Raw genomic sequence first — 27348 nt, 5'->3', positions numbered from 1 at the left:
GTGCCCGTGCGCCTTGCGCCAAGTACGGGTTTAATAAATATCCGTGGGAGGAATGAGTATGTTTTCTCAAACTGGTGTCTTTTCTTCAGTGGAGATTGATGTGATATCCAGGGCCTCCTGTTGGATTAGGGATAACGCAACTCCTCTAAGTCTGCGTCATTTGGGAATCCCGTTCATTTCCTATAATTCTTCTGTGCTCTCCTAGGGAAGGTCTTAAATTCGGATTTCCCAAGAAGCAGAGCCTGCATTGACAGTCCTTGGAAGAATTCTGGGCGGTTGAATATGTGAATGATTCAGCTGTTTAGGATGAGAGAGGCAGAAAGTTCGTGGTGGTTTACTCTTTTTCCTTTTGGAAGTGAAAGGTCCTCGGCCAACACCCAGAGCATGTTTTTATTCTGAGAAGGACCGGGGGTCCGTATTTAACTGTTGCATTATTAGACGCAGTTTTATTTCTGTACAAAATCGGTTTGGAATCTGCTAGTCTTGCCACCTTCGTTCTTTTGGTAATACTTTACCGTTGTTGATAATCTCCAGGAAATGCTCATATGCAGGTTTCATGCAGTGCACGTAGTGCAGGGTGCAAAGATGCAGAAAGGTAAGGGTTCCTGTCCTCAAAAATCTCTCGGGGCATTTATCCCAGCTGGTTTCTAAATTTCTCATGTGATGTGTGGTCTGCATTGTAGCAGTGAATTATAAATTTGTTCCCCTTTGAAAGTTATGGCAAGAGATAAGGAGCACTGCCTAATACTCGATGCTAACACCAAACAATAGCTCCTTTCTCTGGTTGTTCACAAAACAATTACAGTTTATTTATGTAAAATTTAATGTCATAGCACCTCACACTGGGAGGTGATCGTAAAGGCCCAGCATTTCAAGTCCAGTTGTGCTTCCCTGGAAGAGAATCTGTAATCGGCAGAGGAGAAAAGCCGGAGAGCACTTGATGCTTCTCAGGGGCGTGCTCCTTTCTGTGAAGAGGTGTTGCGTTATTGTTTTCGTGAAAGTATGCCAGATCTTGAATCAGTAATCCTTAAGGGATTTTAAAAAGGCCTTTTGTCTTTTTTTCTCCTTGGCCTTTGATCACCTGTTTCATTGGCAGGCTGTGTAGGAAGACTTCATCCTCACCATTCACACTCAGTTTGCTTGAAAGTCATTGCATCCTAGGTCTGACCTGGATCCAGCAGGTCAGTTTATTATCCTCGCTTTGGGACCTCGGGCAAGTTCCTTAGCCCCTCTGTGCCTCAGTTTCCTCGGCTATGAAATGAGGGTAAGAGAAGTATATCTCATAGTGAGTGAGGGTTTTGTGAGTATATGCTTGTAAAACATTTAGTCATTGAAGATGGGGATTATGAAATATTAATTAGTATCTTCATCAAAATTTTCAGGCCCAGTTATTTATCAAGGAAGCAGCCAGACAGATCAAGTGACTTTGCCAGGATTTCGGAGCCAGAGACCTTTTGGACTGTATCATTGGTCTTTTAATGAAATAAAGTATTTGAAAGAGCTTTGTACCATGTAAGGGTTGTTTATACTATGGAAGACTGTGTTTTTAGTAATACTTGGCTCCAGAAAAACTTGGGGAAGAGGGTACTCAGAGTTCTGTGAGGTTTAATAGCATTACATAATTCTTTGAAGCCAAAAACCAGGCCTAGTTTCTCTCTCAGTGACAGTGGGAAGACAGATTCTGTATCAGTTTCAGTTGTTCAGAATCTGATGTTACATCTAGCATCACTTGCCCCTGTCATCACCCTTATAAGCTGGGATATATGTTACTCCACTCTACCCCCACTCCCTTAGCCTGAGAATTTTCCCATCTACTTGTTTTCCTTTATTTAAACCACAGTGTAATCTATCTTCATGTCAGGCTCCTTAATTAACAAAACATACCTGCATGAGTATCACCAGTATCACCGAGCCCATCTGTTTAAGAGCTAACAGTGCTTTAAAGGGGGCACGTGATTCTGTTTGGGGCTGTGGCAGCCATCACAAGGTACTCAGTGTACTTTACTGCAGGTGTTTCACACCACGGACTCATTAACCCAGCTGCAGGTTAAAACCTGTTAGAAGTTGGTCCCCTTCACTCAGTGTTGATCTACCACCCACGCTAGTTTTGTGGCAATACTGTATTCTCACTACTGTTCTGTAGCTCTTCCTTCTTTGTTGCTTTCAGTAAAATTAGATGAAAATATGCATTGTGTATTCCCGAGAAAAAGTCAGTCATGCGTTCTTCTGTGTGTAAGGCACAAGTCTAGGCTTGTCTGCAAGATGTCAGTGTTCCTTCCCCACGTCCCCGTGCAGGAAGGGAGCTGCTGAGGGATGCAGCCATCACAAGAAGCCACTGTCGTGGTGGTCTGTCTTTCTGTTTGGCTGCCAGTTAAACAGTGATGTGTTTTTGTAGTTGTGGAATGAAATTAAAACTTATTCTTTTGCTGACCGAGCTTAGTATAGCAAAATTACCACCGAAAGAGTTGTGTTTCAGTTTCATTTGTTTCCAGAGATGAGCTATTGAACTTTGTAGTTAATTTCAAATTTTAATTTAGCATCTTAACTACTGGTGTGATGGTTAGCTGACCTGGGTCTGACAGCAAGATAGCTTTGCATTTCTCTTGTTATAGGAGACCACACTGGGTACACTGCCCAGCGCACATGGAGAAAGTGGCTTAAGACAGACCGTGGGAAGATGTTCTGGATGGTTAATGCTTCCTTCTCGTGCTCTTGAATGTTCCCCAGTCTCAAAGCTTATAAGGAGCTGTAAATCTGGCAGTGTTGAAGTAAATTTATTGAAAGGCCCTGTAGGGTTATCTTGAAATAACTATAAGTTTATAATTTCTTAGCTAGTTGTAAAAATTGGGAATATTTCTTAAGCATTATAGGCCATTATCAGTATTCTTCACTTAGCTTTATTTTGTCAAAGATTGTGTTTAAATTTTGCCAAAATATGGTGGGGGCATGTGAAAGCATTTATAAAGTATTTAGGTCTGCCTTAGTTACAGTAGATATTCAAATGCAGATTAAACTTTTAAAAAAGCATTAAGCTCAGATTTACTCAGAGACAGGTAGTATAGTATAAGAAATATATATGTATATTTACTCTTTATTTCCTATGTAATAAGAAATAGAGGACTTCCCTGGTGGCACAGTGGTGAAGAATCCGCCTGCCAATGCAGGGGACACGGGTTTGAGCCCTGGTCCGGGAAGATCCCACATGCTGCTGAGCAACTAAGCCCATGTGCCACAACTACTGAGCCTGTGCTGTGCTCTAGGGCCCTCAAGCCACAACTACTGAGCCCGCACGCCACAGCTACTGAAGCCCACGCACCTAGAGCCCATGCTCTGCAACAAGAGAAACCACCACAATGAGAAGCCCACACATGCAACGAAGAGTAGCCCCCGCTCGCCGCAATTAGAGAAAGCCTGCACGCAGCAACAAAGACCCAACACAGCCCAAAAAAAAGAAAAAATAGAATAACCTATATATTGAATAATTATATATTATATAAGGTATATTATGTATGAAGCATAATAATACATACTATTACATGTAAGAAGACCAAATATAGATTCTAGTTTACTAGCTTGGTGACTCTGGCCAAGTAAATAATATTCGCAGCTTCTGTTTTTTCGGCTTTTGAATGAATGGGCAGAGGGAAAGAATTTACTTGTCAGAGTTGTAAGGATTGAATGAGGTGTCAGAATGCTTATTAAGCTGCACAGAGCTATATTACTGATACTTATAATCATTTGGTTTCCTAATTTGAGTGTCAATGTCAAGTTACAGTTTGTATATCAAGTGATAAACTCTCACAAGATTGGCCTTTTTCTGTCTGCATTTTTGCAGTGTTCACCATATATTTTCTCATTCTTGTGAGCCCTTTGAGGTGCAGAGTCCTTTACAAGAAGTAGGGAGGACTGTGGTGGCCTGTGGCTCTAGGATGTAAGGTCCTGGGGCGTCTGCCTTAGTTGGTGGCTTTGGCCCAGTACCTCCCGCAGTACGTGGCTATGGCAGGCGCGCGTGGACTATGGTGAATGCAGATACAGATGTTGATTTGTTTTCTTGTACACTTTTGTCTAGTTTCAAGAGCAAAGGTAACAAAGAGCAGGGGAGTTCATGTCACTTTCTTCTGTTTTCTTAAATATGTGTTTGTAATAAATCCATATATGGTAGGAAAATGAAAGGAGTACAGAAGGGTTTCAGTTGAAAAGTAAAATTTTCCCTGAGTCCTCACTCTCCTAAATCTTACTCAGCAGAGTACTTTCTTTTTGATTACTTTCTTTTTGATAACTTTCTTTTTGATTCTTTTGATGGTTATTGCCATAAGTCTAAGTAATTTTAGAATACTTCTACTACCAGATTGATTAATTTTAGATAATACTTGTCGACCCTGCCACGTAGCTTATGTGGCAGTGCATTTTCTCCTTCACCTCTTGATTTTAGTTAATTCTCAGTCTCCAAATATTATCTTTTATATGTAAGTAACATTTAAATTTATAATTCTACTTTAAAATTTTTTCAGATATTTCCCTATTACTGTGAGTTATAGAGTGGCCGTGAGTATCATGTCCAAACTGGGATATTTTTGAGTTGCCAAGAAAACGGGTATAACCTAGGAGTGTCCCCGCAACCAGGACGGAGGATCATCCTAGTTAAAGGCGACTCTATAATCTGTTTTTATGCTTTCACTTTACATTCATTTGATTAGATGATAAAATGGGTAAAACTTCCGTACCTTAAGAATTTTCAGTTAGTGATGCTTGTGAGTGCACAGTAAGGAGACTTTGAAAATAGAATCTCAGAGTGTTAATTACGTCTGTATTTGAATAGAGCTTATCGTAAGTAATGGTAATTTAATTAAAATCTAACAAAGTAATAGATCAATTCTTTCTTGGGTTAAAATATGTTTTCCACCGTAAGGAAGTATCTTCCAATTCGTTTTGTTTTTTTTTTTTAGCATAGGACCGAAAGGGCAGCGTTTATTGTGAGGCGCCATACAAGGAGTCCAGGACAGCCAACGCTCAGAAAGCCCGAACTCCTCCATACAGTTCAGCACGGCCTTTTTATTTATTTTTATTTTTGCTGTGTTGGGTCTCCGTTTCTGTGCGAGGGCTATCTCTAGTTGTGGCAAGCGGGGCCACTCTTCATCGCGGTGTGCGGGCCTCTCACTATCGCGGCCTCTCTTGTTGCGAGGCACAGGCTCCAGACGCGCAGGCTCAGTAGTTGTGGCTCACGGGCCCAGCTGCTCCGCGGCATGTGGGATCCTCCCAGACCAGGGCTCAAACCCGTGTCCTCTGCATTAGCAGGCAGATTCTCAACCTCTGTGCCACCAGGGAAGCCCCCCAATTCGGTTCTAATGGGTGTTTTCATTAGGGATTGAATGAGGGCCTTTTCAATAGCTGTCAGGTAAGCGTGACTTTTTTTCTTAGTTATTCGTATATTAACTAATGGATAGCCTCATATTGAACTCTGCTCGCATCCCTTGAATAACCCCTCTGGATTGCAATGTATTATTTTTACTATGGGATTCTGTTTTTAAATATTTTACTTCAAATTCTTTTATTTACAATTCTTTTGTGTATAGTCTTTCTCAGATTGAAGTATTGATGTCACAGGCACGCATGTCACAGGTACTCTCATAAAAAGAATTTGTAAGTTTTTCTTTTTTCCCATGCTCTGGTCTTTGGATTTTTAAATAGAATCCTCTTACAGTGAAATCATCTTGGGCTTTTTGGTGGGTATTTCTTTGATAACTTTCTCTTTTTTCCCTCTGGAATTTATAATGTTTAAACTTTCTCTGCTGAGGTCAGTTTTGGTAAATTGTATTTTACAAGGAAATTATTCATTTCATCTAAGTTTTAAAATTTATTTGCAGAGTTGTGCAAAGTAGTCTTTTATGACTTTTAAAATGTTATTGCAGCAGTTATTTCCCTCTTTTTACTTCTTACTTATGTGTTAGGGCTTGTCCCCGTTTTGTCTTGATTCTTTTTCTTTAAACAACTGATATTTTGACTTATGAGTTTTACTAGTTTGCTGTTTTCTACCTTATTAATTTCTCTTTCGCCTTTATTACTTTCTTTTGTTTTTTTCCCTTGGCTTTTTTGGGGGGTGAGGGGTGGTATTTAATTCATTATTTCTATTTTATTTATATGGATCCAAATATTCATGGATGAATTTTCCTTTATAACTGTATTACTGTTTTAATTGCATCCCATAGATACTGATATATAGTGTTTTTATTTTAATTTGTTTCATCTTTGACCCAGGAGTTCTTTGAGGGTTTTGTACCAAGTAGAAGGGCCTTTTTTATATCTTATTAATTTCTAGCTTTATTTCATTATGATCAGAGAACATACTGAGGTTTTCTTTGCCACCTAATATGTGATTGGTGTTCATTAGTGGTCCACGTGCCCTTAAGAAGAAGTGGGTTTTCTCTTTTCAGAGTGTGTGACTTGCTAGAGATCCCTGAGATCTGGTTACTGATTATGTTGTCTAGGTCTTTCATGTCTATATTTTTTGTCCACTTGACCTGTTTTGGACTAAAAGGTTATATTAATATCTCCTTTTATGAGTGTATTTCTGTCTTCTTGGATCTATTGTAATTTTTTAAATTCTTTTCTTTATTGTAAAATACACATAACATTCACCATCTTAACCATTTTTAAGTGTAGAGTTCAGTAGTATTAAAGTACATTCATATTGTTGTGCAGCCACCACCACCATCCCATAACTCTTGTCATCTTGTAAAACTGAAACTCTATACCCATTAATAACTACCCATTCTCTGCTCCCCCAGCCCCTGGAAACCACCGTATACTTTCTTCATGATTTCAGCTATGCTGAGTACTTCATATAAGTGGAATCATACAGTATTTGTGTTTTTGTGATTGGCTTATTTCACCTAGCATAATGTCCTCAAGATTCATCCATATTGTAGCATATTTCAGAATTTCTTTCCTTTATAAGGCTGAATAATCTATCGTATGTATATACCACATTTTGCTAATCCATTCATTCATTAATGGACACTAGGTTTGCCTCCACATTTTAGCTATTGTGAATAATGCTGCTATGAACATGATTGTACAAATATCTCTTCAAGACCCTGCTTTTCATTCTCTTGGGTATATACCCCCAAATGAAATTGCTGGATTATATGGTAATTCTACTTTTAATTTTTTGAGGAACTGCTATAATGTTTTTCCACAGTAGCTGTACCATTTTACATTCCCACCAACAGTGCACACAGGTTCTAATTTCTGAACATGCTTGCCAGCATTTGTTATTTTCTGTTTGTTTGTTTTTTTTTTTTAATAATGGCCCTTCTAACAGGTGTGAGATGATATCTCATTGTGGCTTTGATTTGCATTTCCCTAATGATTAGTGATGTTGAGCATCTTTTCATATGCCTATTGGCCATTCATATATCTTCTTTGGAGAAATGTCTATTCAAGTCCTTTGCACATTTTTGAATTGGTTTGTTTTTTCTGTTATTGTTGAGTTTTAGGAGTTCTCTTTATATTCTGGATATTAATCTCTTATCAGGTATGTGATTTGCAGGTATTTTCTCCCATTCTGTATGGTGCCTTTTTACTCTGTGAATAGTGTCTGTGATGCATAAATTTTTTTTAATTTTCATGAAATGCAATTTGTCTATTTTTCTTTTCTAACCTGTGCCTTTAGTGTCATATCCAAGATATCATTGACAAATCCAGTGTCATGAAGCTTTTGCTGTTTTCTTCTAAGATTTTTTTTTTAAGTATCACATTTAGGTCCTTGATCCATTTTGAGTTAATTTTTGTATAAGGTGATAGGTAAGGGTCCAACTTTATTCTTTTGCAAGTCAGTATCCGGTTTTCCCAGCACCGTTTGTTGTAAAGACTGTCTTTTCCCTGTTGAATATTTTGGCACCCTTGTCAAAAATCATTTGCCCATATATGCAAAGATTTATTCATGCGTTCTCTATTCTAGTTCGTTGGTCTGTATGTCTTTTTGTATGCCTGTATCACATTGTTTTGATTACTGTAGCTTTGTAGTAAGTTTTGAAATCAGGAAGTATGAGCCCTCCAGTTTTGTTCTTCCTTCTCAAGATTATTTTGGCATTTAGGATTCCTGTAATTTCTGCTGTAGAAAGGTGGCTGCCAGGTTTCGGTACATAGATATTCACAATTAATATAATTTCATTTGAATTGTATCTTTAGCATTATGAAGTGAATTTCTTTATTTCATTTGATACTTTTGAGCCCAAATTCTACCTTGTCTGATGCCAGCAATCCCTGCTTTCTTGTTACTTGCATTTGCCTGTTTTAGAGCTGTGTTAGGTAAGAGGATTATACCTGATGCCTGTTGCCATGTGGCCTGTGCTGCCTCGCCCCAGGGAGAGGGCACCTCCCCTCCCCGTTGAGTCCAGGCGCAGTGCCAGGCAAGGTGGCCGGGACTGACTTTGAGGTAGGAAGTGAGAGCAGAAGCTGCAGGGGTCATCTGTGCTTCCGTCATGAGAGGAGTACACCCGATGGGGGCCGCATTCTAGATCAGAGAGAAGACCCACGGAGAAAGAGCCAGCAGAGTCACAACCAGCACAAGGTAGCGTGAGAGAGAGAGAGAAGCTTTGGGAAGACTTGGGGATATTTCTTGTTGCAACAAATCTAGCAAACGCAGGTTGACATATTTGGCAAACTCCCGACCAGCTCTTTACCTTGAGGCTTTCAGAATAGCTTTATTTTAGTTGTGTCTGTCATATTGAGCACAGAGTTGGGCTTTGTTTGTTTAGATTTGTGAGCAAATCTAAACATCTTCAGCACATTTACATTATTGGTATGACTAGCATATGGTTGATTTTTAATTCTGTCATTTTGTTATATTTATTAGGTACAGCTGACCCTTGAACAACATGGGTTGGAACTGCGTGGGTCCACTTACGCGCAGGTTTTTTTCAGTAGTAGGTACTGCGGTGCTGCCCGATCTGTGGAACGCGAGGGTGCGGGCGGGGGACTGCGTGTTTGGAGGGCTGGCTGCACCAGGGTCAGCGCACCAACACCCCGCACTGTTCCAGGGTCAACTGTATTGTATTTTATTTTCAGTTTTTCTTCATGTGATCTCTTTTCTTTGCTTTCTATTTAGGAAATTTCGTAATTTTATTTTACTGGCTACCTTTATGCCATGAATCTTTTCTAATACCCTTCGCTCGGTTTTCTTACTTAGGCATCTAGTATTTTGTCTGCCCTGGGAAAAATCCATTACCTACCTATGTGCCACTCAGAGAGGGTGTTCTACTTACCGCTTTATCCAGGGTGTGTGTGTATCGGAGAGGTTCAGTTATTCTTGCTCCGCTTACAGTGGGGTTATGTCCTGATAAACCCCTCGTAAGTTGAAAATGTATTTCATACCCCTAACCTACCGAACATGATAGCTTAGCCTGGCCTTCCTTAAACATGCTCAGAACACTTCCATTAGCCTACAGTTGGGCAAAACAATCTCGCACAAAGCCTATTTTATAATAGTGTTGAATGTCTCTTGCTGTTCGTTGAATAGGTACTGCAAGTGAAAAGCAGAGTGGGCATCTGGGTCCAGAATGGTTGTGAGTGTGTCGGTGATCACATGGCTGACTGCGAGCGCAGCTGGTGTCCCTGCCAGACCCATCACAAGAGAGGGTCTGCTGCGTATCCCTAACTTGGGGAAGGATCGAAGTGAGAAGCCTGGTTCCCCCTGAGCGCTCCGCCTTCTAGCAGTAGTCAGTGCGGCTTCTTCGATGACTAGGGTCATGGGGGTGGGTGGGGACTTGCTGCCACTCCAGTTCTGCCTCCTCCCGTTTCCTAAGACCCTGAGTTTATTTCCACCTCCGCTTTCTTTCCCTTCACTGCCAAGCCTCCTCTCCCCCTCCCTCCCGCAGAAGCATGTCTTCTGGAGTCTGCCGCCTCTAGCCAGGCCACCCTTCCAGCCCCCCAGGTGCTCCAGGTCTCATACCTGCCTCCTTGACCCCACTCTGCGGCCCCTCCTTGCTGGGGTCTTGTCTGTGAGTTGCTGTTGCTGGGACCCTGCCGCATCCCGTCTTGTGTCCAGGCGTCCCCTCCTGATTTCTAGCAGGGGCTGTGTCCCTGTCTCTGCTAGTTCAGCGTCTTTATTTAAATGAAGTCTTGTTGAATTCTGTCCGCTAGTTTTGCCGTGAGTGTATTACGGGTGGTTGTATCTGCTCCTTGTCGATCTGTGTGGTTCTCGAGGATGTGAGGACGCGCTTGTATTTAGGCAGCCATCGTTGTCCTATGGGAATCGCAAGTCTGAAAGATTAAGTTCAGTTTAAAACTTGAATTTTTATAAAGATTGAAATTAAATATAAAAACTTCTCTTGGCAAGTCATGTTGTGTGTGTCATTTCTGAGTTTATCCAGTAATTCCTATTTTTGGCTTCCTTGTAATATTTAAGAATCTTGGTTTGTTTTACTAAAAGGTCCAATCTATACATATCTCTCCTCTTCAAGAGAGGTGACTCCCCATGTCAAGTCAAGGCATTGGGACTATTACAAATAAAGTCCAAGTAGCTTTCTTTGCTGCACCTGTTCTTGTAACTTTATTTCAGCAAGTTATGCTTAAATGCAGATACTTTTGTCAGACAGTCTTTAAATGTCTCAGATTGTTTCCTGTGTCTGAGAATCTGTGATTATTTTTTCTTACATAAATGGAAACAAAGTGAGATGTTCTCAGAAGATGGAATCCCAGGGTCCAGGGCAAAGCACTGAGGCCACCTGTCAAGTATGAGGCCCCTGCTTGTCTCCTGCCAGCTGCTCTGGGGGCGGTGCTCTGGGGCTTGGAGCTGTGTCTGCTCTTGGGGAGCGGGGAGGGAGGGGAGCAGATAGATGCCTATGTTTGTTGGTAGGCAGTCCGACTCCAAAGCCTGCGTGCTTGCACTACTCCTCCTGTTACTGGTTTGTGAAAAAGCAGAGGACTTCAGTCAAGCAGTTACAGGCATTTGGTGTAAGAATTCAAATGAGCACTAAGAAAAGCATCTCCCTGGGGCCTCTGCATTCCACCTGCTGCAGGCGCTCTGCTTCGTCATCAGGTGGAGGAAGCTGGACTGTTTACAGACATATTAAACCCAGAACTAAAATAACCCTGAAAGGGTTAAGTTTATCTAGGAAAACTCCCAAGTTTTAGAATCTGTGGCGATTACAGATATAAAGTATCAGATGAAAGTAAATTGCTTGTTGGAGGGTAAAAAGTAGAATAAATAGTTGTATATGGCTGTGATGTTGTGATATATGAAATATATATACTTGTTCTCCACCCTGGGTTCCTGGCACGGAGCTGGTAAAGGCTTGTAAGACCCTGAGTGGTGAGGGTGAGAGGGGCGTCTTGTTATTCATAATAAGCCCCTTTCAGCCCTACCTGGGTTATGCTAATGAGGTGACTCAAGGTGGGTCCTGATGGCTTCAGGATAGGGGCTGGTTGTCAGAGGAAGCGGCCAGTGATTAGAGGGCTGGAACTTTCAGTCCCACCCCCGAGGGGATTGAGTCAGTCACCAGGGTAGTCAGTCCCTCTGCCATGAACCTTGTAAAAACCCTACACGATGGGGCTCAGAGAGCTTCCGGGTTGGAGACACATGGAGGTGCTGCTCCCAGGGAGAGGATGCTCCTTGGGGGAGTGGGGCTCCCCGGGAGAGGGGGGCTCCCGGAGAGAGGGGGGCCCCGGGTGCCCTCCTGACACGCCTGCCCTGTGCCTCTCTCCCGTTTTGCTGTTTCTCAGCTGTGTCCTTGATAAGAAACCAGTGATAGGAATGTGTTTCTCTGAGTTCTGTGAATCCTTCCAGCAAATTATCGAATTTGAGGAGGAGGTTGTGGGAACTACTGATTTGTAGCCGGTCAGTCAGCAGAACGGGGGACCCAGCACTTGCAACGGGCATCTGAAGTGCGGGTGCTCAACCCGCACTTCAGGACATCCCGCTGGTGGCCGCAGGGAATTGGAGAGTTGCTTAGCATAGAAAACCCACGTTTGGTGTCAGAAGTGTTGTGAATAGAGAAACTGTTTCCTTTAATGATAGAGGTATTTTAAACAGACTGAATTTTTCACTTCTCCTCGGGATGCTTTCTGTATTTGCTTGTTTTGAGGGACACGTGGGAGAACTTGCAAATCTGTGATGTGGGCTGTTTCTTCCATGCAGACGCTGGGTCTTCAGCCTCGTGATTGAGGCCTGTGAGCCAGGCCCTGTGCTGGACCCTGTCCCGGCATCGGCCTGGTGGCTGGAGTGGTGTCACTGGTGAACGAGCAGGAGGAGCCCCTCCCAGCCCTGGGAAACTCAGAGTGATCCCTGTGTTCAGTCTTCCACACGGTTTGACAGCCCTTTGGGGTGTTCTGATGATGAAGCTGAATTCTGTCTCTAGTCCTGCTTTGGCATCATCACAGCTCTGTGATTGTCACGCGGTAGGACGCTTCTGCGCCAGATCTCGAGGGTTAAGAGCAGCGTTCTTTCCGCCTCAGCAGTTGCCCCACTTCTCTGGGGCATGTCTCTTGGTGTGTGTCGTTGGTCCCCACGGCTCTTGATTTGGTGTCTCTGGCCCCCACCTGCGCACGTGCTCAGTTGCAGTTTCCCGCTGCTCCCAGGTAGCTCTCACTCACCATGAGGAAAATGCAAGACTTCGGATGAGTGGAGGATTAATAGGCTGGTCTGCGTGTAGATGTCATCGGAGCTCTTTGGAATAATGGGCTGTGATTTTTCCCAGGCTGATTTTTTTTCCTCCTAAACATTAAAATGAGACCAGGTGGGGGCCGGGGAAGGTAGTTAAGAGAGGCAGGGGCTTGCAGGCAGGCTCGGGCCCAGCCCTGCTGCTCCTGGGGGCTGGGAGAGGCGTGTGACTCTCACCCCATCTCCTTGGAACCTGGGGTGGGGATGTTAGACACTCTCAGACTTCTCCAGCCCTGAAGTTGAATACTCTTCTTGGCCTTCTGACCTCCTCCTGGGTAAGGACTTGTTTTCTTAGTGATTTCTGGCAGGTCGGTGCCATGTACTGTGCTATATCACTTTATAATGTAGACTCCCTCAATGAAACTTGTTTCTGTTTTTGAGGCTCTACCTCACTTATAGGGGCTCTGGGTAATGATCAGTTGAATTATTTGAATGTGAATTCTGAATATTTGTCCTTAAAACTTATAAAAATCAGCGTTCATGGGTGTAGAACACAGTAGGCATTTGGAGTGACTTAAAAGTATATTTTTTTCATGAATTCTTTAAGTTATGTCTGTTTATGACACTTGAGTTCTCTGGTGCTTTTAACATGAGAAATTTTCTGGTGATTCTGTTTTAGGAGAGGTGAGGCAGGGTTCATTCATTATTTTTATAAACATCACTGAACCTGTTATCAGGTGTCAGCTCCACCACTGACGTTGGCTGGATGACCTTGGGCAAGCCATTGACCTCCAGGTACAGTTTTCTCTTCTGTAACATGGAGATCTTTTGTGGTCGTTGTAATAATGAAGATGACGTAAGGCATGTGGAAATATGCAGCATAAAACCTAGCATAATGTAGGTGGTCTATTATTCCTAGCTGAACCTGCTTCTGAAAATAATAGGATAAAGTATATTTTAATTAAGCTAGTTTTATTTGGAAACCTTTAATAAGAACAATTGCACTGGACTTCCCTGGTGGCATAGTGGTTAAGAATCAGCCTGCCAGTGCAGGGCACACGGGTTCGAGCCCTGTTCCGGGAAGATCCCACGTGCTGCGGAGCAACTAAGCCCATGAGCCACAACTACTGAGCCTGTGCCCGTGAGCCCGTGAGCCACAACTACTGATCCCATGTGCCACAACTACTGCAGCCCACGCGCCTAGAGCCCGTGCTCTGCAACAAGAGAAGCCACCGCAATGAGAAGCCCGCGCACCACAACGAAGAGTAGCCCCTGCTCGCCACAACTAGAGAAAGCCTGCGAGCAGCAATGAAGACCCAACGCAGCCAAAAATAAATTTAAAAAAAAAAGAATGATTGCACTATAATTACAGTTCAAGATTCCTGGTACATGTTAGAAAAATAAGACACAGAAAGTGGCAAGCCTTTGTTAGCTCCAAGGAGCTGTGGCTAAGTTTGAAAGCTTTCTCAAGTTGGGAATTTTCCATTGGGATAATTAGCTTTTTCTTTTTCTTTTTTTCTTTTAAATGTAGCTCTGAAGTAGAGAAAAAGAAACATGAAGGTGTGAGTGAGAGAAGGCTTTGCCTATTCTGACGCTTCATTTTTGGTGTGGTTTGTTGCCATCCTATCATTGGCTGTGTGACATAGCTTCCAAAGGGGTTTTTTTTAGAGGGGAGCGGAGCAGCTTTATTGAGATATAATTCACATACCATACAATTCACCTGTTTAAAGTGTCCAGTTGAGTAGTTTTAAGCATATTCACCAAGTTTTGCAACTATCGCAACAAGCAGTTTTAGAACATTTTCATTACCCCAGAAAGAAACTCTGTACCCTCCCCCCTTATTTTTCTCTAGCACTTCCAGCTCTAGGCAACCACCAATCTGCTTCTGTCTTTGTAGACTGGCCTGTTGTAGACCTTTCATGTGAATGGTGTGCTCCTCTGGGACTGGCTCTTCACTGCACATTATGTTTTTTGAAGGCTCGTCTACGTTGTAGTATGATCAGTACTTCATTCCTTTTTATTGTCTGATCTCCTCCATGGTGTGTGTACCTCCTTTATCATTTGATGGACGTTTGGGTTGTTTCCATTTTTGTCTGTCATGAGTAATGCTGCTGTGAACATTTGTGTACAGGTTTTTGTGTGGACTGATGTTTTCATTTCTCTTGGGTATGTACCTAGGAGTAGGATTTCTAGGTCATATAGTAACTATGTTTAACCTTTTGAGCAGCTGCGAAACTGTTATCCAAAGTGGCTTTTTATACAATTTGCCGCCTGCACCGGCAGTATGTGAGGGTTCCAGTTTCTGTACATCCTCCCTGACATTTGTTAGATCTGTCTTTTGATTCTAGCCAGCCTAGTGGGAGTGAAGCGATAGCTCGTTTGTAGTTTGATTTGCATTTCTCTGATGGCTAATGATGTTGAGTATCATTCATTCATTCATTCATATTTTTGGCTGCGTTGAGTCTTCGTTGCCATGTGCTGGCTTTCTCTAGTTGCGGCGAGCGGGGGCTACTCTTTGTTGTGGTGCACAGGCTTCTCATTGCGGTGGCTTCTCTTGTTGTGGAGCATGGGCTCTAGAGCGCAGGCTCAGTAGTTGTGGTGCACGGGCTTAGTTGTTCTGCGGCATGTGGGATCTTCCCGGACCAGGGCTCGAGCCTGTGTCCCCTGCATCGGCAGGCGGATTCTTAACCACTGGGCCACCAGGGAAGCCCTGGGTTTTGTTTTTACTTTTAAGTCTGAATAAACATAGTGCTGAACTCTTGGATGTTAAAAGTGTCAAGATATCTTTATCCTAATTTCCTTTGAAAAATATACTTCTCATTTCTCAGAATGAGTAAAACTTCAGTTTTCAAGCATGGAAAAGACTCTGGTTGAGGGTGTAAGCCCTGAGTCCTGCCACATCTGTATCTGAGTCTCAGTTCTGTGGCATCCTTGCTGTGTGGCTACTTTCTTATGCTTCAGTTTCCTCATCTGGACAGCAGGGATAATTAGAGTAACTCCTTTGAACAGCTGTTAAGGTTCTCTAAAGCTGGTCTGGCATATAGTAAGTGCTCATTAAATGTTTATTGTTTGAGGGAGGAGGGGAGGATTAGGGATGTGGATGGTTGTTATAGTAAAACTTAACCTCATTTTTTAATTTTTCTCAGAGGAAACACAAGAATAGAAGAAGCTTGTGAAATGTATACCAGAGCTGCAAATATGTTCAAGATGGCTAAGAATTGGAGTGGTATGTATAAAGTTTTTGTTTGTTTGCTTTTTAGGCAAATAACTTTAAAATCACTTTGAAGGAGGAAATGACTGTCTGCCTTCCCCTTAGAAAAACTGCTGGCTGTGGACCGGGAGAGGGGTGGCCTTGATCCAAGGGAACAGAGCTTGAAATCCTGGCTGAAGTTTAAGCATAGAGGCCGTGTCTGTTTTAGTGTCTGTAAACCATTTCATACAGTGGGCATATGGTGATTAAAAAGACTTAAAGTTACTTGGATTTAAGAATAGTAATCTTTGCTTCTTATTAATGTGCTTAAATAAATTCAGTACCGCAAGGAAGGAAAGTTGTAGTAAAACTTATTGAAAACAAGTAGGATAAACAGGAGAGTCTGCTTTTGTTTACCTAAACCTTGGTGGAGAATTTCTAACCATTCCTTACTCTGATAACTGGTTGTAATCCACTGAGAATGCAGCAGTGGGAGGTGTTATTTCTATAAACCCTGACAGACTCGTCAGTTTCTAACATAATGCTTTCTACTGGGGGAAATTACACAAAATAAAATCAGAATTCTTTTCGTTGCTCTGAGAGGGGATGGCTTTTTCTAACACTGATTTGAGAAACAAATTTATCCTCTACCCCTGGAGAAAGAAGTTCTGTGCTGGGGCTTTTCTGTAGTGCAGGTGGAGACAGCCTTTGACAGGGCAGGACGTGGGTCTCCAGGCCCCTCGCACCTGCGGATGACCTGAGGCAGGGTCTTGCCCTCTCTAAGTGTGTCTCCCCGTGTGCTTTCCCAGCTCGATCGAGATGTCAGTGACACATCGCATCATGTAAGCGTGAGGTGTGCGGTGTGACGATTTCCCCCCTTGCTTCTAAGGCTGACACTTTAAAATCATTTCAGTGAAGAAAATGCTGTTGAACTGGATGACCCTAAAAGGTCTTTTCTGGCTGTAAAATTATTTTTATAGGTTTAGTTGTAGGTTAAAAAGGTATGTTCTATTTCCGAAGTGCATTTATACCTGAATTATAATGTATTTTAAAATGGAGGAGAAAAGAGTATTAGCATTCACATCTTTTGTTTGGTTCAGGTCCTGTAATCATACGTAAAAAGTGATTTTATCTAAAAAGACCCTTTATTTATTTGGTGACCAGATGTTCTAAACTTTGGAAATGCCTTTCAGCAGGACATTACCGGTTATGTAACCGAGGGGGACGTGTGTGCACTCCCCACCCTGACCCCAGTGATCTCTTGCCTGGACTGTTACCTCCCTGCTTCTTTACTTTCCTAGTGTGTTTTAATGAAGAAAATAAAATAATCCCGTTAAATCTTAAGTCAGGTCATGTTATTTCAAATCAGAACTACAGTCCTTCACGGTGCCCTTCAGGATCTACTCAATCTCCCATCCCCTCCCGACTCTGGACACTTCTCCGCCCACCCACTCCTTCCCCGGCTCTTTCCTCTGAGCCTCTGCCTGTGCTGTGCCATCCCTCTGGCACTCTCTTCCCTACAGTAGGGCGAGGCCAGTCCCTGTTTTTTCCAGGTCCTTCTACAAATGTCATCATCGTCTTAGTGAGGTCTTTCCTGGCCGTCGCTTTTAAAGATAGCAGTCCTCTCTTCTGGGAAGCCCCGTTCCCTTTTCTCCAATGCCCTTGCAACCATCTAGCAAAAATAAATGAAGTACATTTATGCATTTGTATTGTCTGTGCTTTTATTATGTGCTGTCCCTCACTAGAACATAAACCTTAGAAAGCCAAGGTGTTTCTGGGCTTTATCTCTGCTCTACCTACAGGCCCTGGACCAGTATGTGCAACACGATAGATACTCAGCATATTTGTGTAGTGAATTAATAAGTATTAGGTTCTTTGAATTTGGGATTAACAGATACACACCACTATACATAAAATAGATAAACAACAAGGACCTATTGTATAGCACAGGAAACTATACTCAATCTTTTGTAATAACCTATAATGGAAAAGAATCTGAAAATGAATATATATATATATATATATATGTATATATATATATAACTGAAACACTTTGGTGTACACCTGAAACTAACACGGCATTGTAAATCAACTCTACTTCAATTTAAAAAATGGTTAAAAAATGAAATAAGAAACTGAAAAAAAATCAGGTTCTTTGAATTACTTCCATGTCCTAGTGGTTGGTGATCATGACACCACTGCATTTGTTTATAGTTTTAGAAGTTCTTTTATAAAGTAATTCATCTGCTACTCCAATTTTGAGAGGTCATCCTGGCAGGTATTAGATGTTTACAGTTGAGGAAATTGGGCCTGAGAAAGTGTGTAACTTTGTCTTTGAAGGAGCATGTATTAAACCACTTCCAAGTTTGGAGAGATGGAGCTGGCATTTTTAGCGGTGTTTGGAGTGAGTGCTCAGACTGAAAAAGTGAGCCAGCACCTAGTTTTGGAAGGTGGGAGTGTGAAATTGTAAAATCAAAGCTCTTAATATTGTCTGGGGAGGACTTCCCTGGTGGCGCAGTGGTTAAGAATGCTCCTGCCAGTGCAGGGGACACGGATTCGAGCCCTGGTCCAGGAAGATCCCACAAGCCACGGAGCAACTAAGCCCGTGCGCCACAACTCCTGAGCCTGCGTGCCACAGCTACTGAAGCTTACATGCCTAGAGCCCATGCTCCACAACAAAGAGAAGCCACCACAATGAGAAGCCCACGCACCTCAACGAAGAGTAGCCCCTGCTCACCGCAACTAGAGAAAAGCCCGCGCGCAGCAACAAAGACCCAACGCAGCCAAAAAAATCAATCGATCAATTTATTAAAAGAAAAAAGATCATCCGGGGAAGTGGAGCCAACACGGCAGAGCCTGGATGCCGTGCTGTTACCCTCAGCCAGGGAAGGATGGACCACGATTGGTTCTGGGACGGCCAGCACAAATAAACTGTCAAAAACTAAATTATTGGTGGGAGAGGGAGGATTCGGTTGTAAAAGAAACGATGACACTTAAACACAGCAAAGCACAGGTGTTCTCTAAGGACATTTACGTGTGATAATGACAATGGCCAACATGCGTGCAAGTGCCTGGGGCCAGGCTGTTGTGAGCGTTTTGCCTGGAAGGTCCAAGTGATGGCTACACGCTTCTGAGGCTGAGCCCATCAGAGCCACTCTTCGGCCGCTACGTTCCTGAACTGCCACCGGGAAGTTCACAGCTGCCCGTAGGACCTGGGTGCCTGCCCACCACCCTGGCAGTGGCTTGGCCCCTCCTTTGGGCCTCTGGGTTCATGGTCCACCAAGGTAGGGGTCAAGGCCTGGCGGGCAGGCTTCTGCAGTCCCAGCTGCAGCCGCAGGCCAGTGTCTGCTTGGACTGGCAGGGCCCAGGCCACGCTGGTGGGTAAATATTTTCAGAAGTGCCTGGGCACTCTTTTGTCTTGTACAGAGCAAGACTTGAATCTGGGCAGGCTGGCTCAGGGGTTTGTGCTGCCTCTTCTCCCTTGGGTGGAGGTCCAGAAACCACAGTGGGAATTATGTAGTTTCCTCTGGGAGTGTTGTTGGGACTCGGAGAGCCACTGAAGCTTCAGTGGAATTGACTGTTCTGTTTCTGAAAAGAAATTTAAAGTAAATGTTTAATACCATCAGGGTTCTTAGGCGTCTGTCACTATTTTTTATACTTTTCTGAATGTCTTTGAAACGTTTATGACTGAAAATTTTTTTTAAGTACCAGGAGGTTTTGTGATACTCTTGGTCGTACCTTTCCTAATGGGGCGAGCTCTTCCTCCATCCCTGCTGGTCCTGACTTCCAACTTCAGACCCTCATCAGCCGCCCCCAGTCCTGGTTCTCCCCTGCGCTTGAGGACCTAGTGGTGAAGTGGGTTCATCCTCGTCCAGGTCCCATGCTGACCTTCACAGCCTCCTGGGCGGGCCTGACCTCTTCCGCCCCAGCCCGGTCCTTCCTCCTTTGTTCCTCCATTTCAGCCCCACCAGAAGCCACATTTCCTGATCCAGAACCTTTTCTGGAAAAGCTGAGTGCATGAACCTCTCACGCTGTGCCCCCGGACAGCACCCGTGTGACTACAGGGAAGTGTGCCAGTTCCACACCAAGTGGGACATGCACAGTACAACCCCATGGGTCTCTGTCAGACTTTGTCATAAACTTAGGAAAGAGCTTTGACTTTAGAAATTGTGGGCCTCATCTTCATTCCTTGAGAGCCTGCTCTGGGAGCCTTTGTCGCTGTTTCTCCGGTGATGCCAGCTGAGCCAGTGGACACAGAGAGATGGGCGGTGCTCATCCTCGCCTGCGGGCCCTCCTGGCCTCACACCTCCGCGGAGACACCCTGTTGGTGCGGGGCCTGTGCCGGGGACAGAGCTGAACACTCGCCGCCGGGCGGTCAGTGTGGAAGGAGGCCTGGGGCTGAGAGGAGCCCTTGTTGCTGTCCCCCTGGGTCCTGGGCGTCTTCGTGGCCACCCAAGGTGCACTGGGTCACAGGCACGTGTGCTGCTGTCAGGGATGGCGCCTTCCCCAGGTGGGCGTGGGCCGGGCTCCTGGAGCAGGGCCGCTCTGCAGGGTGCCTGCTCCTCTGTGCTAACTGAGTCATTTGTCTTCTTCAGCTGCAGGAAATGCGTTTTGTCAGGCAGCCAAGCTCCATATGCAGCTGCAGAGCAAACACGACTCCGCCACCAGCTTTGTGGATGCTGGGAACGCCTACAAGAAGGCAGACCCCCAAGGTGAGCCGCGCTCTGTCCCGTGCCCCCCGGACCTCACGCAGGTTGTGCTGCTAGAGCGAGATGCTCGTGCTTCAGGACGGTGGAGATTTGGGGATTTTTAACTGCAATCAGCTGAAGCTTTTATGAGGCGAAAATCTATTAAATTTATCCAGCTTAGTGCTCAACACCATTTTCTTGAACTCCATTGTGGAGTTCCGTTATGGACAGTTTTTTGGAAATTAGCGTTAATTTTATCTAAGTCTTACCTTAATTGTGTGAGTGTGTACATCGCTCACTAAAGGAAACGAGTGTTCCCTCGCTCCCGAATAGTGTGTGTGGAGATCCAGTTAATGGGAGGTCGTAAAATCCTATAGTTGAAAACAGCTTATTCACACAGCATTCATGTGACTTCTTTAAAAAGTGTTTTTCAAACACTTTAGGTTTTGAGGAAAGAATGATCTTGGGTATTTGAAGAGGTGAAGTTTTGCAGACGTTCTTTATTTTTGAGTTAGAGGCGTGCACACTTAGCGATTGAAGGCCTCATCTCCTCCCTCCACACATGCACTGGTGGCTGTGGAACCTCCCTCCTTGTTTCAGCAGCCCGTTTGAACACAGAAATCCCAGCTCTTGTGAATATATCACACTGAAACAAGCTATTTCAAGGGCTGTGGTATAAGGATTAGCCACAGTTTATTTTCCAAAGGGGAAAAACTGGGCACAGCCTAAGTGCACAGTAGAATCACCTCACATCAGTAGTTCAGAGTGTGTTGCAGGCACTGAACCCCTGGCTTCAGGGTGTCTCACTGACCTGGGAAATGTTCTCACGGCAGCTGAGGAACCATGGAGAGCCGAAATCTGAAATTCACAATACGTCAGTGCTCATAGAAATGCATCCAGAAACACAGGGAGGAAAAGTGCATCAAATTCCTAGCCGGGGGTTTGAGCGGGTTTTGTGGGTAGCTTTTCTATTTTTCTGTATTTTTAACGGCATAACAATCCACATTTCTTATGCAGCTTAGGGGGAAATTGCTTTTATTTTCACTAATCGACTTGTCTTTCTGATCCTTCGGTCAGGCCTTTTTGCTCTGCTGTCTCTTTAGAGCAAAAGCAGTAAACTTGGAGCCGCCAACCGCTTGCCAGCGTTGTAAACGCCACCGTGTGGTGGGAAGCTGTCGGCTCACTGTTTCAGAAAATGCGTGTCATTAGCACTCTCGTTTATTAGATTTTTTCTTCCTATTGGTATTTGTTAGTACACCGAAAGTTAGCGTCTTTTAACACTGTACAAAAAGTACTGTCTTTCAAAATTAATACATACACGTGATACCAGTGAGGAGTGCACTGCACTTAAGGTTTTAGTGGATAGATTGACAGGTGTTGATGACACTTCCGTGGACAGGTTCCGCAAGGGGCTGGACGTGTGTTTGCTTTTTGCCAACCACCCTGCCCCGTCCCCGCCCCAGCGGGGCCCCTTAGCCGTGTAGAAGCAGCCAGGAAGACAGGCTCAGCGAACCCTCTGACTGAATGGATTTTTCATTGTCTTTCTTGAATGCCTTCGCTTCAGAGGCTATCAACTGCTTAAATGCAGCCATCGACATTTACACAGACATGGTAAGACATGCCTTGCTTGAGCGGCCGTGGGGTGGAACCCTCGAGAAAGCTCACAGTTAACCGGGATGTGACTGCTTTGTTTCCTCCCCAGGGAAGGTTCACGATCGCGGCCAAGCACCACATCACCATCGCGGAGATCTACGAGACGGAGCTGGTGGACATCGAGAAGGTGTGTGGACGGGGGAGGCGGCGGGCAGGGACCCCAGGTGCCCCTGCAGTGGGCTCGTGAGGGCAGAGGGATGCGTGCGCAGACAGGGTCATGTGGAGACCTCGGGCTGGGGCGGGAGGGAGAGCCCTGCCAGCTCCCCAGGCTGCCTCCCTCCAACTGGAGACGGCGTTGATGTAAAACCGAGTGCCGTGGGAAGCAGGCACGAGTCAGGGAGGGACAGCTTGCACTGTCTGGGGCGGACGCTGAGCTCTCAGAGGGCACCCTTCACCCCGTGCCTGCTGCGCGCGCTGGACCGTTGTCACTCTTGTCTCTCTTCCTCTCCTGTTTCACCTCTTCCCTCGGCCTCTGGAGCACGGCCCCCGCTTGGTTCTCTGCCCCCTACCCTTGGCAGGTTCCTCCTCTCTCCCCTTGGGGCTGGGCCCTCGTCCGCTCTCACTGTGCTCGCTCCCGTGCTCCTGTCTGTGCTCACTCAGCGTCGCAGCTTGAAGTGTCCCGTGTATGCTGGCAGCTCGCCATCCTCGTTCACAGGAGATCAGGTTGTTTCTCCACTGCTTCCAACCTTGCAGGTGGCCTCCTGCGCCCCATGGATTGGCCCCTCACCCAGCACCTTTCAGGCTCCCCTCTTCCTCGTCCCCCCTTGCTCTCCTGCTCCCCCTGCAGCAGCCACCCTGACCTCTGCTGACCCTCGCACAGGTGTTCTCTGCCTCAGGGTCTTTGCGCTGCTTGTCCCTTTGCCCTGAGCTTTTCTCCCACGTCAGTTGTCCTTCAGAGCTTTGCTCATTTGTGACTGTGATGAGAAGTATCACAGCCACCTAGTTAAAACTGGGACCTCAGCCCTCGCGGGGACACACCCAGATGCCCTCCCACCTCAGTGGCCCCCTTACAGGCACTCTCATGGCCTGCTCACCGTCCCTGTGTTGCCGTCTCCCTCCACTAGAGTGGGTGCCCCACGTCAGCCCGAACCTTCCTGTGGTTTACTGGTGTGTCCGAGAGCCCAGGCTCTGATGAGTGAGCAGAGGATGCCCTCACTGTCACACTGCACCCGCCAGAGCAGACAGAGTCTCGGGCGGGGAGGCCCTCTCGGTACTGCAGTCAGACAGGCCTTGTTAACGTCGCCCTTTGACTTCATGCTGACGCCCCTTGTGGTCACACAGCTCAGAACTCTCTGGCTCGTTCGTTTCATGGACTTGGCTTTGAGCCGTTTTTGTCATACTGTGCCATGCTTTTCTGAGGCTGCCCTTAGACCTTGACTACATCAGGGCCGTACGCCCCATCTCTGTGGGGAGCTTTTCTGCAGACCCAGGAGGAGGTGATGAGCCCCAGGCACAGAGTCGGTGGCAGAGCAGGAGGAGCCGAGTCCGGTGGCTGGGGTGGCTCCACATCTGTACTGAGCTGAACCACCTTGCGGGGATGAGCGCCGCTGGGCAGAGCGTTTCTCCCGCCGAGGCCGCTGCGTCCGCTCCTGTCCTCGGTGGTCAGTCCTTTGTCTTCCGGGGTGGTCTTGGGCAGCCTCTTTACGACATGCGTCTCCAGAAGATGCAGGGCGGATAAACGACCTGTGGCGAACTCTTGTTTTCCTTCTTCTTGAACAAAGTTGACAGTTTGTCACACACAGGAGCTTCTGCAGCCTGTCGCCCGCGGTGTTCCTGCCATTCTGCAGGGTGCCCGTGGGCAGCACCTCCTGGCGCTTACGTGGGGCGTGTCACGGTGCGTCGTAAGAACCACATCACTCAGCACACGCGTGGGGCTCAGCTCGTCTTGCTGCCTCACGTTGGGCTCCTGTGTCTAGAAACGTCCTCACCCTCGCCTCCCTGGCGGGACTCTCCAGGTTGTGTTGGTGGCGCGTGATGTTTCTTTGAAAAATCAGTTACACTGAGGCATCTTATGTCTGATTCATTATGTTTCTTCCCTGTTAATGTGGCCGCGATGTGTTCCCTGGTTCACTCAGATTTTAGCTGGTGAACAAGGAAACGCGAAGTTCCATAAACTCACGATACTCCTTTGACTTCCAAGTAAAACATTAATATAATAATAATCAGTAATATTCAGTGACCCAGAGGAGCTCTGACTCGTGTCCGTCTCAGCCCCTGGAGAACGTGATTTCGTGTTGTCTGTTACAGTGTAGGGTAAGTGTCTATGGCAGGTTCTCAGGGCGTAGGTTCTGAAAGGATGATCCCATCTGAAGGCTGTTTAAGGCTCTTTCACCTACAAAGTGGACTCTTGAGCTTGACTCTCAGCTGTTGCGTTTGCCTTAAGACTCCGCTGGTGAGCGCAGTCCTAGAGTCCAGTCTCTGCCTTCAGGGCCCAGTGTTCTCCAGCACCTCTCCACTTGATTGTTCACGGCTCCCCCCATCTTAGGTGGAAGGCAACACCTTTACTCTGGATGACCCTTAGGTATCCGTGAGGGACGTCTGTGCTGCTGCAGCAGGCCATGGATCTGAATGGAATAGGGCGTCACACGTCTCTGAAATAACAGTCCACTGTCACTGCTTGGGGTTTGGCGGTCGTGGGGACGTCACTTGGGAACCAGGCCGACAGAAGGGCTGCCATCTTCAGTTTGCGGCTTCCAGCATCACTAGACGTGGCCCTTGCCTTCCAGCTCACGGGAAGGGGACAGGCCTGGAGAAGGCTGCAGAGTCAGATGTGTGGGTCACATCTGGAGGTGGGCCACAGCGTGTCTGCTTACATCCCATTGGGAAGGACAGGTCACCTGGCTGCCCCTAACTGCAGCAGGCCTGGGGAGACGGGGTGGCAGGGCGTTTGTTGGGTGGGAGGTAGGGAAGAAGAGATTTTGATGGACAGCAAGCCATCTGCTGGAAGCGCGTGCTTTCTTCTGTTCCCAAAATAAAGCAGGCCGGGTTGTGAAAGATTTGCTGCTGGAAAAGGTTTATTTATAGGAAAAATATCTGTGCAAATGTCCTTTTTGAATGCAACTCTTCAAACAAATAGTTTGAATAAAATGTGTGTGTGTTTGCAGGCTATCGCCCATTACGAACAGTCAGCTGATTATTACAAAGGGGAAGAATCCAACAGGCAAGTATTATTTTTCTTGATATAATTCAATGGGTTTTGTTACATGTAATAAAAGACAGACCTTCACTCTGCTCTGGGAGCCCCTTGCATCATACCACGTGAAGGTGCACTGAGCTGTCTTGTCATTTCTCTTTGGGAGTGTTTTCTCTCTGCTCTGGTTCTCGGTTTCAGCTCGGCTAACAAATGTCTGCTGAAAGTGGCCGCGTACGCCGCCCAGCTGGAGCAGTACCAGAAGGCCATCGAGATCTTCGAGCAGGTGAGGCTGCTGTCTGCGCAGCTTCCGGCAGAAGGCATTCTGAATCTTCTTTTTAAATTCAACTTTTGATTTAGTAATGATTTTTATTGAGATCTAATTCACGTATCATGTAATTCAGCCTCTTAAAGAGTGCGCATCGGTGAGTTTGCGTATATGCACAAAGTTGTGTGATCAGCACCACTGCCTAGTTCTAGAATATTTCCATCATCGCACAAAGAAATCCCATCCTCCCCTCCTCCCAGTCCCGTGGTGTGTGAGTCCGTGGACGTGGAACCTCGGATATGGGGGGCCGACTGTGGGAGTTGAGCATCCATGGACACTGGTATCTCAGTGGTCCTGGAACCAGTTCCCCTTGGATACCACGGGGTGACTGTAATACTCCACAGCTTGGAGGGGTGACTCCAAACTGGATACCGAGGGGTGACTGTAATACTCCACAGTTTGTTTAACCGTTTATCAATTAATGGACATCTGGGCTGTTTGCATTTGGGGGTATTATGAATAATGCAGCTAAGAATATTTGTGTTCAGGTTTGGGGGGCATGTTTGCGGTTCTCTAGTTTATATATCGAGAATTGCGATTGTTGGGTCACGCGTCAAGTCCCTTTCTAACTATCTGAGGGAACTGCCAAATTGCCCCATCTTACATTTCCTCTGTCAGCGCACATGGTCCAGCTCTCCATGCTTCACTTGTTTTCTGTTGTAACAATAGCTACCCTAATGTGTGAAGTGATATCCCATTGTGTTTTCGATATCCATTTCCCTAGTGATTAGTGATGTTGGGAATCTTTTCATGTGCTTATTGGTCATTTGTATACCTTCATTGTAGAAATATTTATTGAGTTTCTTTGTCCTTTTTTTTATATATAATTTTTTTTATTTATTTATTTTTGGCTGCATTGGGTCTTCATTGCTGCACTCAGGCTTTCTCTAGTTGCAGCGAGCAGGGGCTGCTCTTCGTTGTGGTGCGCGGGCTTCTCATTGCGGTGGCTTCTCTTGTAGCGGAGCACGGGCTCTAGGCACGCAGGCTTCAGTAGTTGTGGCGCACGGGCTCAGCTGCTCCGCGGCATGTGGGATCTTCTGGACCAGGGCTCGAACCCGTGTCCCCTGCATTGGCAGACGGATTCTTAACTACTGTGCCACCAGGGAAGTCCCTCTTTGTCCCTTTTTGAATTGGGTTGTTTTTTTCTGTTGAGTTTTAGAAGTTCTTCATATATTCTGGATATTAATTTCTTATTAGATATGTGATTTGCAAATACTTTCTCCCATTCTGTGGGTTGTCTTTTTACTCTGTTATTAGTGACGCTTGATGCATAAAGTTTTAAGTCCTGATGAAGTCCAATTTGTCTTTTTCTTTTGTTGCCTGTGTTTTTCATGTCAGATCCAAGAAATCATTACCAAACCCAATGTCCTGAAGCATTTCCCCATGTTTCTTTTTAAGAGTTTTATAGTTTTAGTTCTTAGGTTTATGTTTTTCATCCATTTTGAGTTAATTTTTGTATGTGGTGAAGGTAAAAGGTCCAACTTCATTCTTTTGCATTTGCATGTCCAGTTTTCCCAGGACTGTTTGTTGAATACACTCTCCTTTTGCCATTGAAGGGTCTTGGCACCCTTGTTGAAAGTCATGTGGCCATATAAGTGAGGGTTTATTTCTGTGCTCTCTATTCTATTCTACTGGTTTTCTGTCTTTATGCCAGTACCACACTGTTTTGATTACTGTGGCTTTGTGTGGTAAGTTTTAAAATCAGGAAATGTGAGTCCTCAACTTGGTCCTTCTTTTTCAAGATTGTTTTGGCTATTT

The 27348-nt window shown here is 45.3% G+C and overlaps 1 protein-coding gene across 4 annotated transcripts in view; it reads left to right on the top strand.

Annotated features, from left to right (window-relative positions):
- Positions 1-27348, top strand: part of NAPB (NSF attachment protein beta) — a 38475-nt gene that overhangs the window by 733 nt on the left and 10394 nt on the right. The window contains exons 2-7 of one of the 4 annotated variants that reach the window (XM_027118112.1): positions 15748-15827; positions 20387-20503; positions 22044-22090; positions 22182-22259; positions 25237-25292; positions 25464-25548. In XM_027118112.1, coding sequence (XP_026973913.1) covers positions 15748-15827; positions 20387-20503; positions 22044-22090; positions 22182-22259; positions 25237-25292; positions 25464-25548 — 463 coding nt within the window. Of the gene's footprint in view, positions 1-8426; positions 8573-15377; positions 15645-15747; positions 15828-20386; positions 20504-22043; positions 22091-22181; positions 22260-25236; positions 25293-25463; positions 25549-27348 lie in introns of those variants that run through there. The other 3 variants (XM_027118109.1, XM_027118110.1, XM_027118111.1) reach the window with 3 other exon arrangements.

The sequence above is a fragment of the Aethalodelphis obliquidens genome, unplaced genomic scaffold, assembly GCF_003676395.1.
Source record: "Aethalodelphis obliquidens isolate GAN/ISIS:26980383/991018 unplaced genomic scaffold, ASM367639v1 scaffold18, whole genome shotgun sequence".
Classification (NCBI taxonomy): Eukaryota; Metazoa; Chordata; class Mammalia; order Artiodactyla; family Delphinidae; genus Aethalodelphis; species Aethalodelphis obliquidens.
The sequence above is the reverse complement of the archived record's forward strand: the minus strand, read 5'-3'. Positions and strand labels throughout refer to the sequence as shown.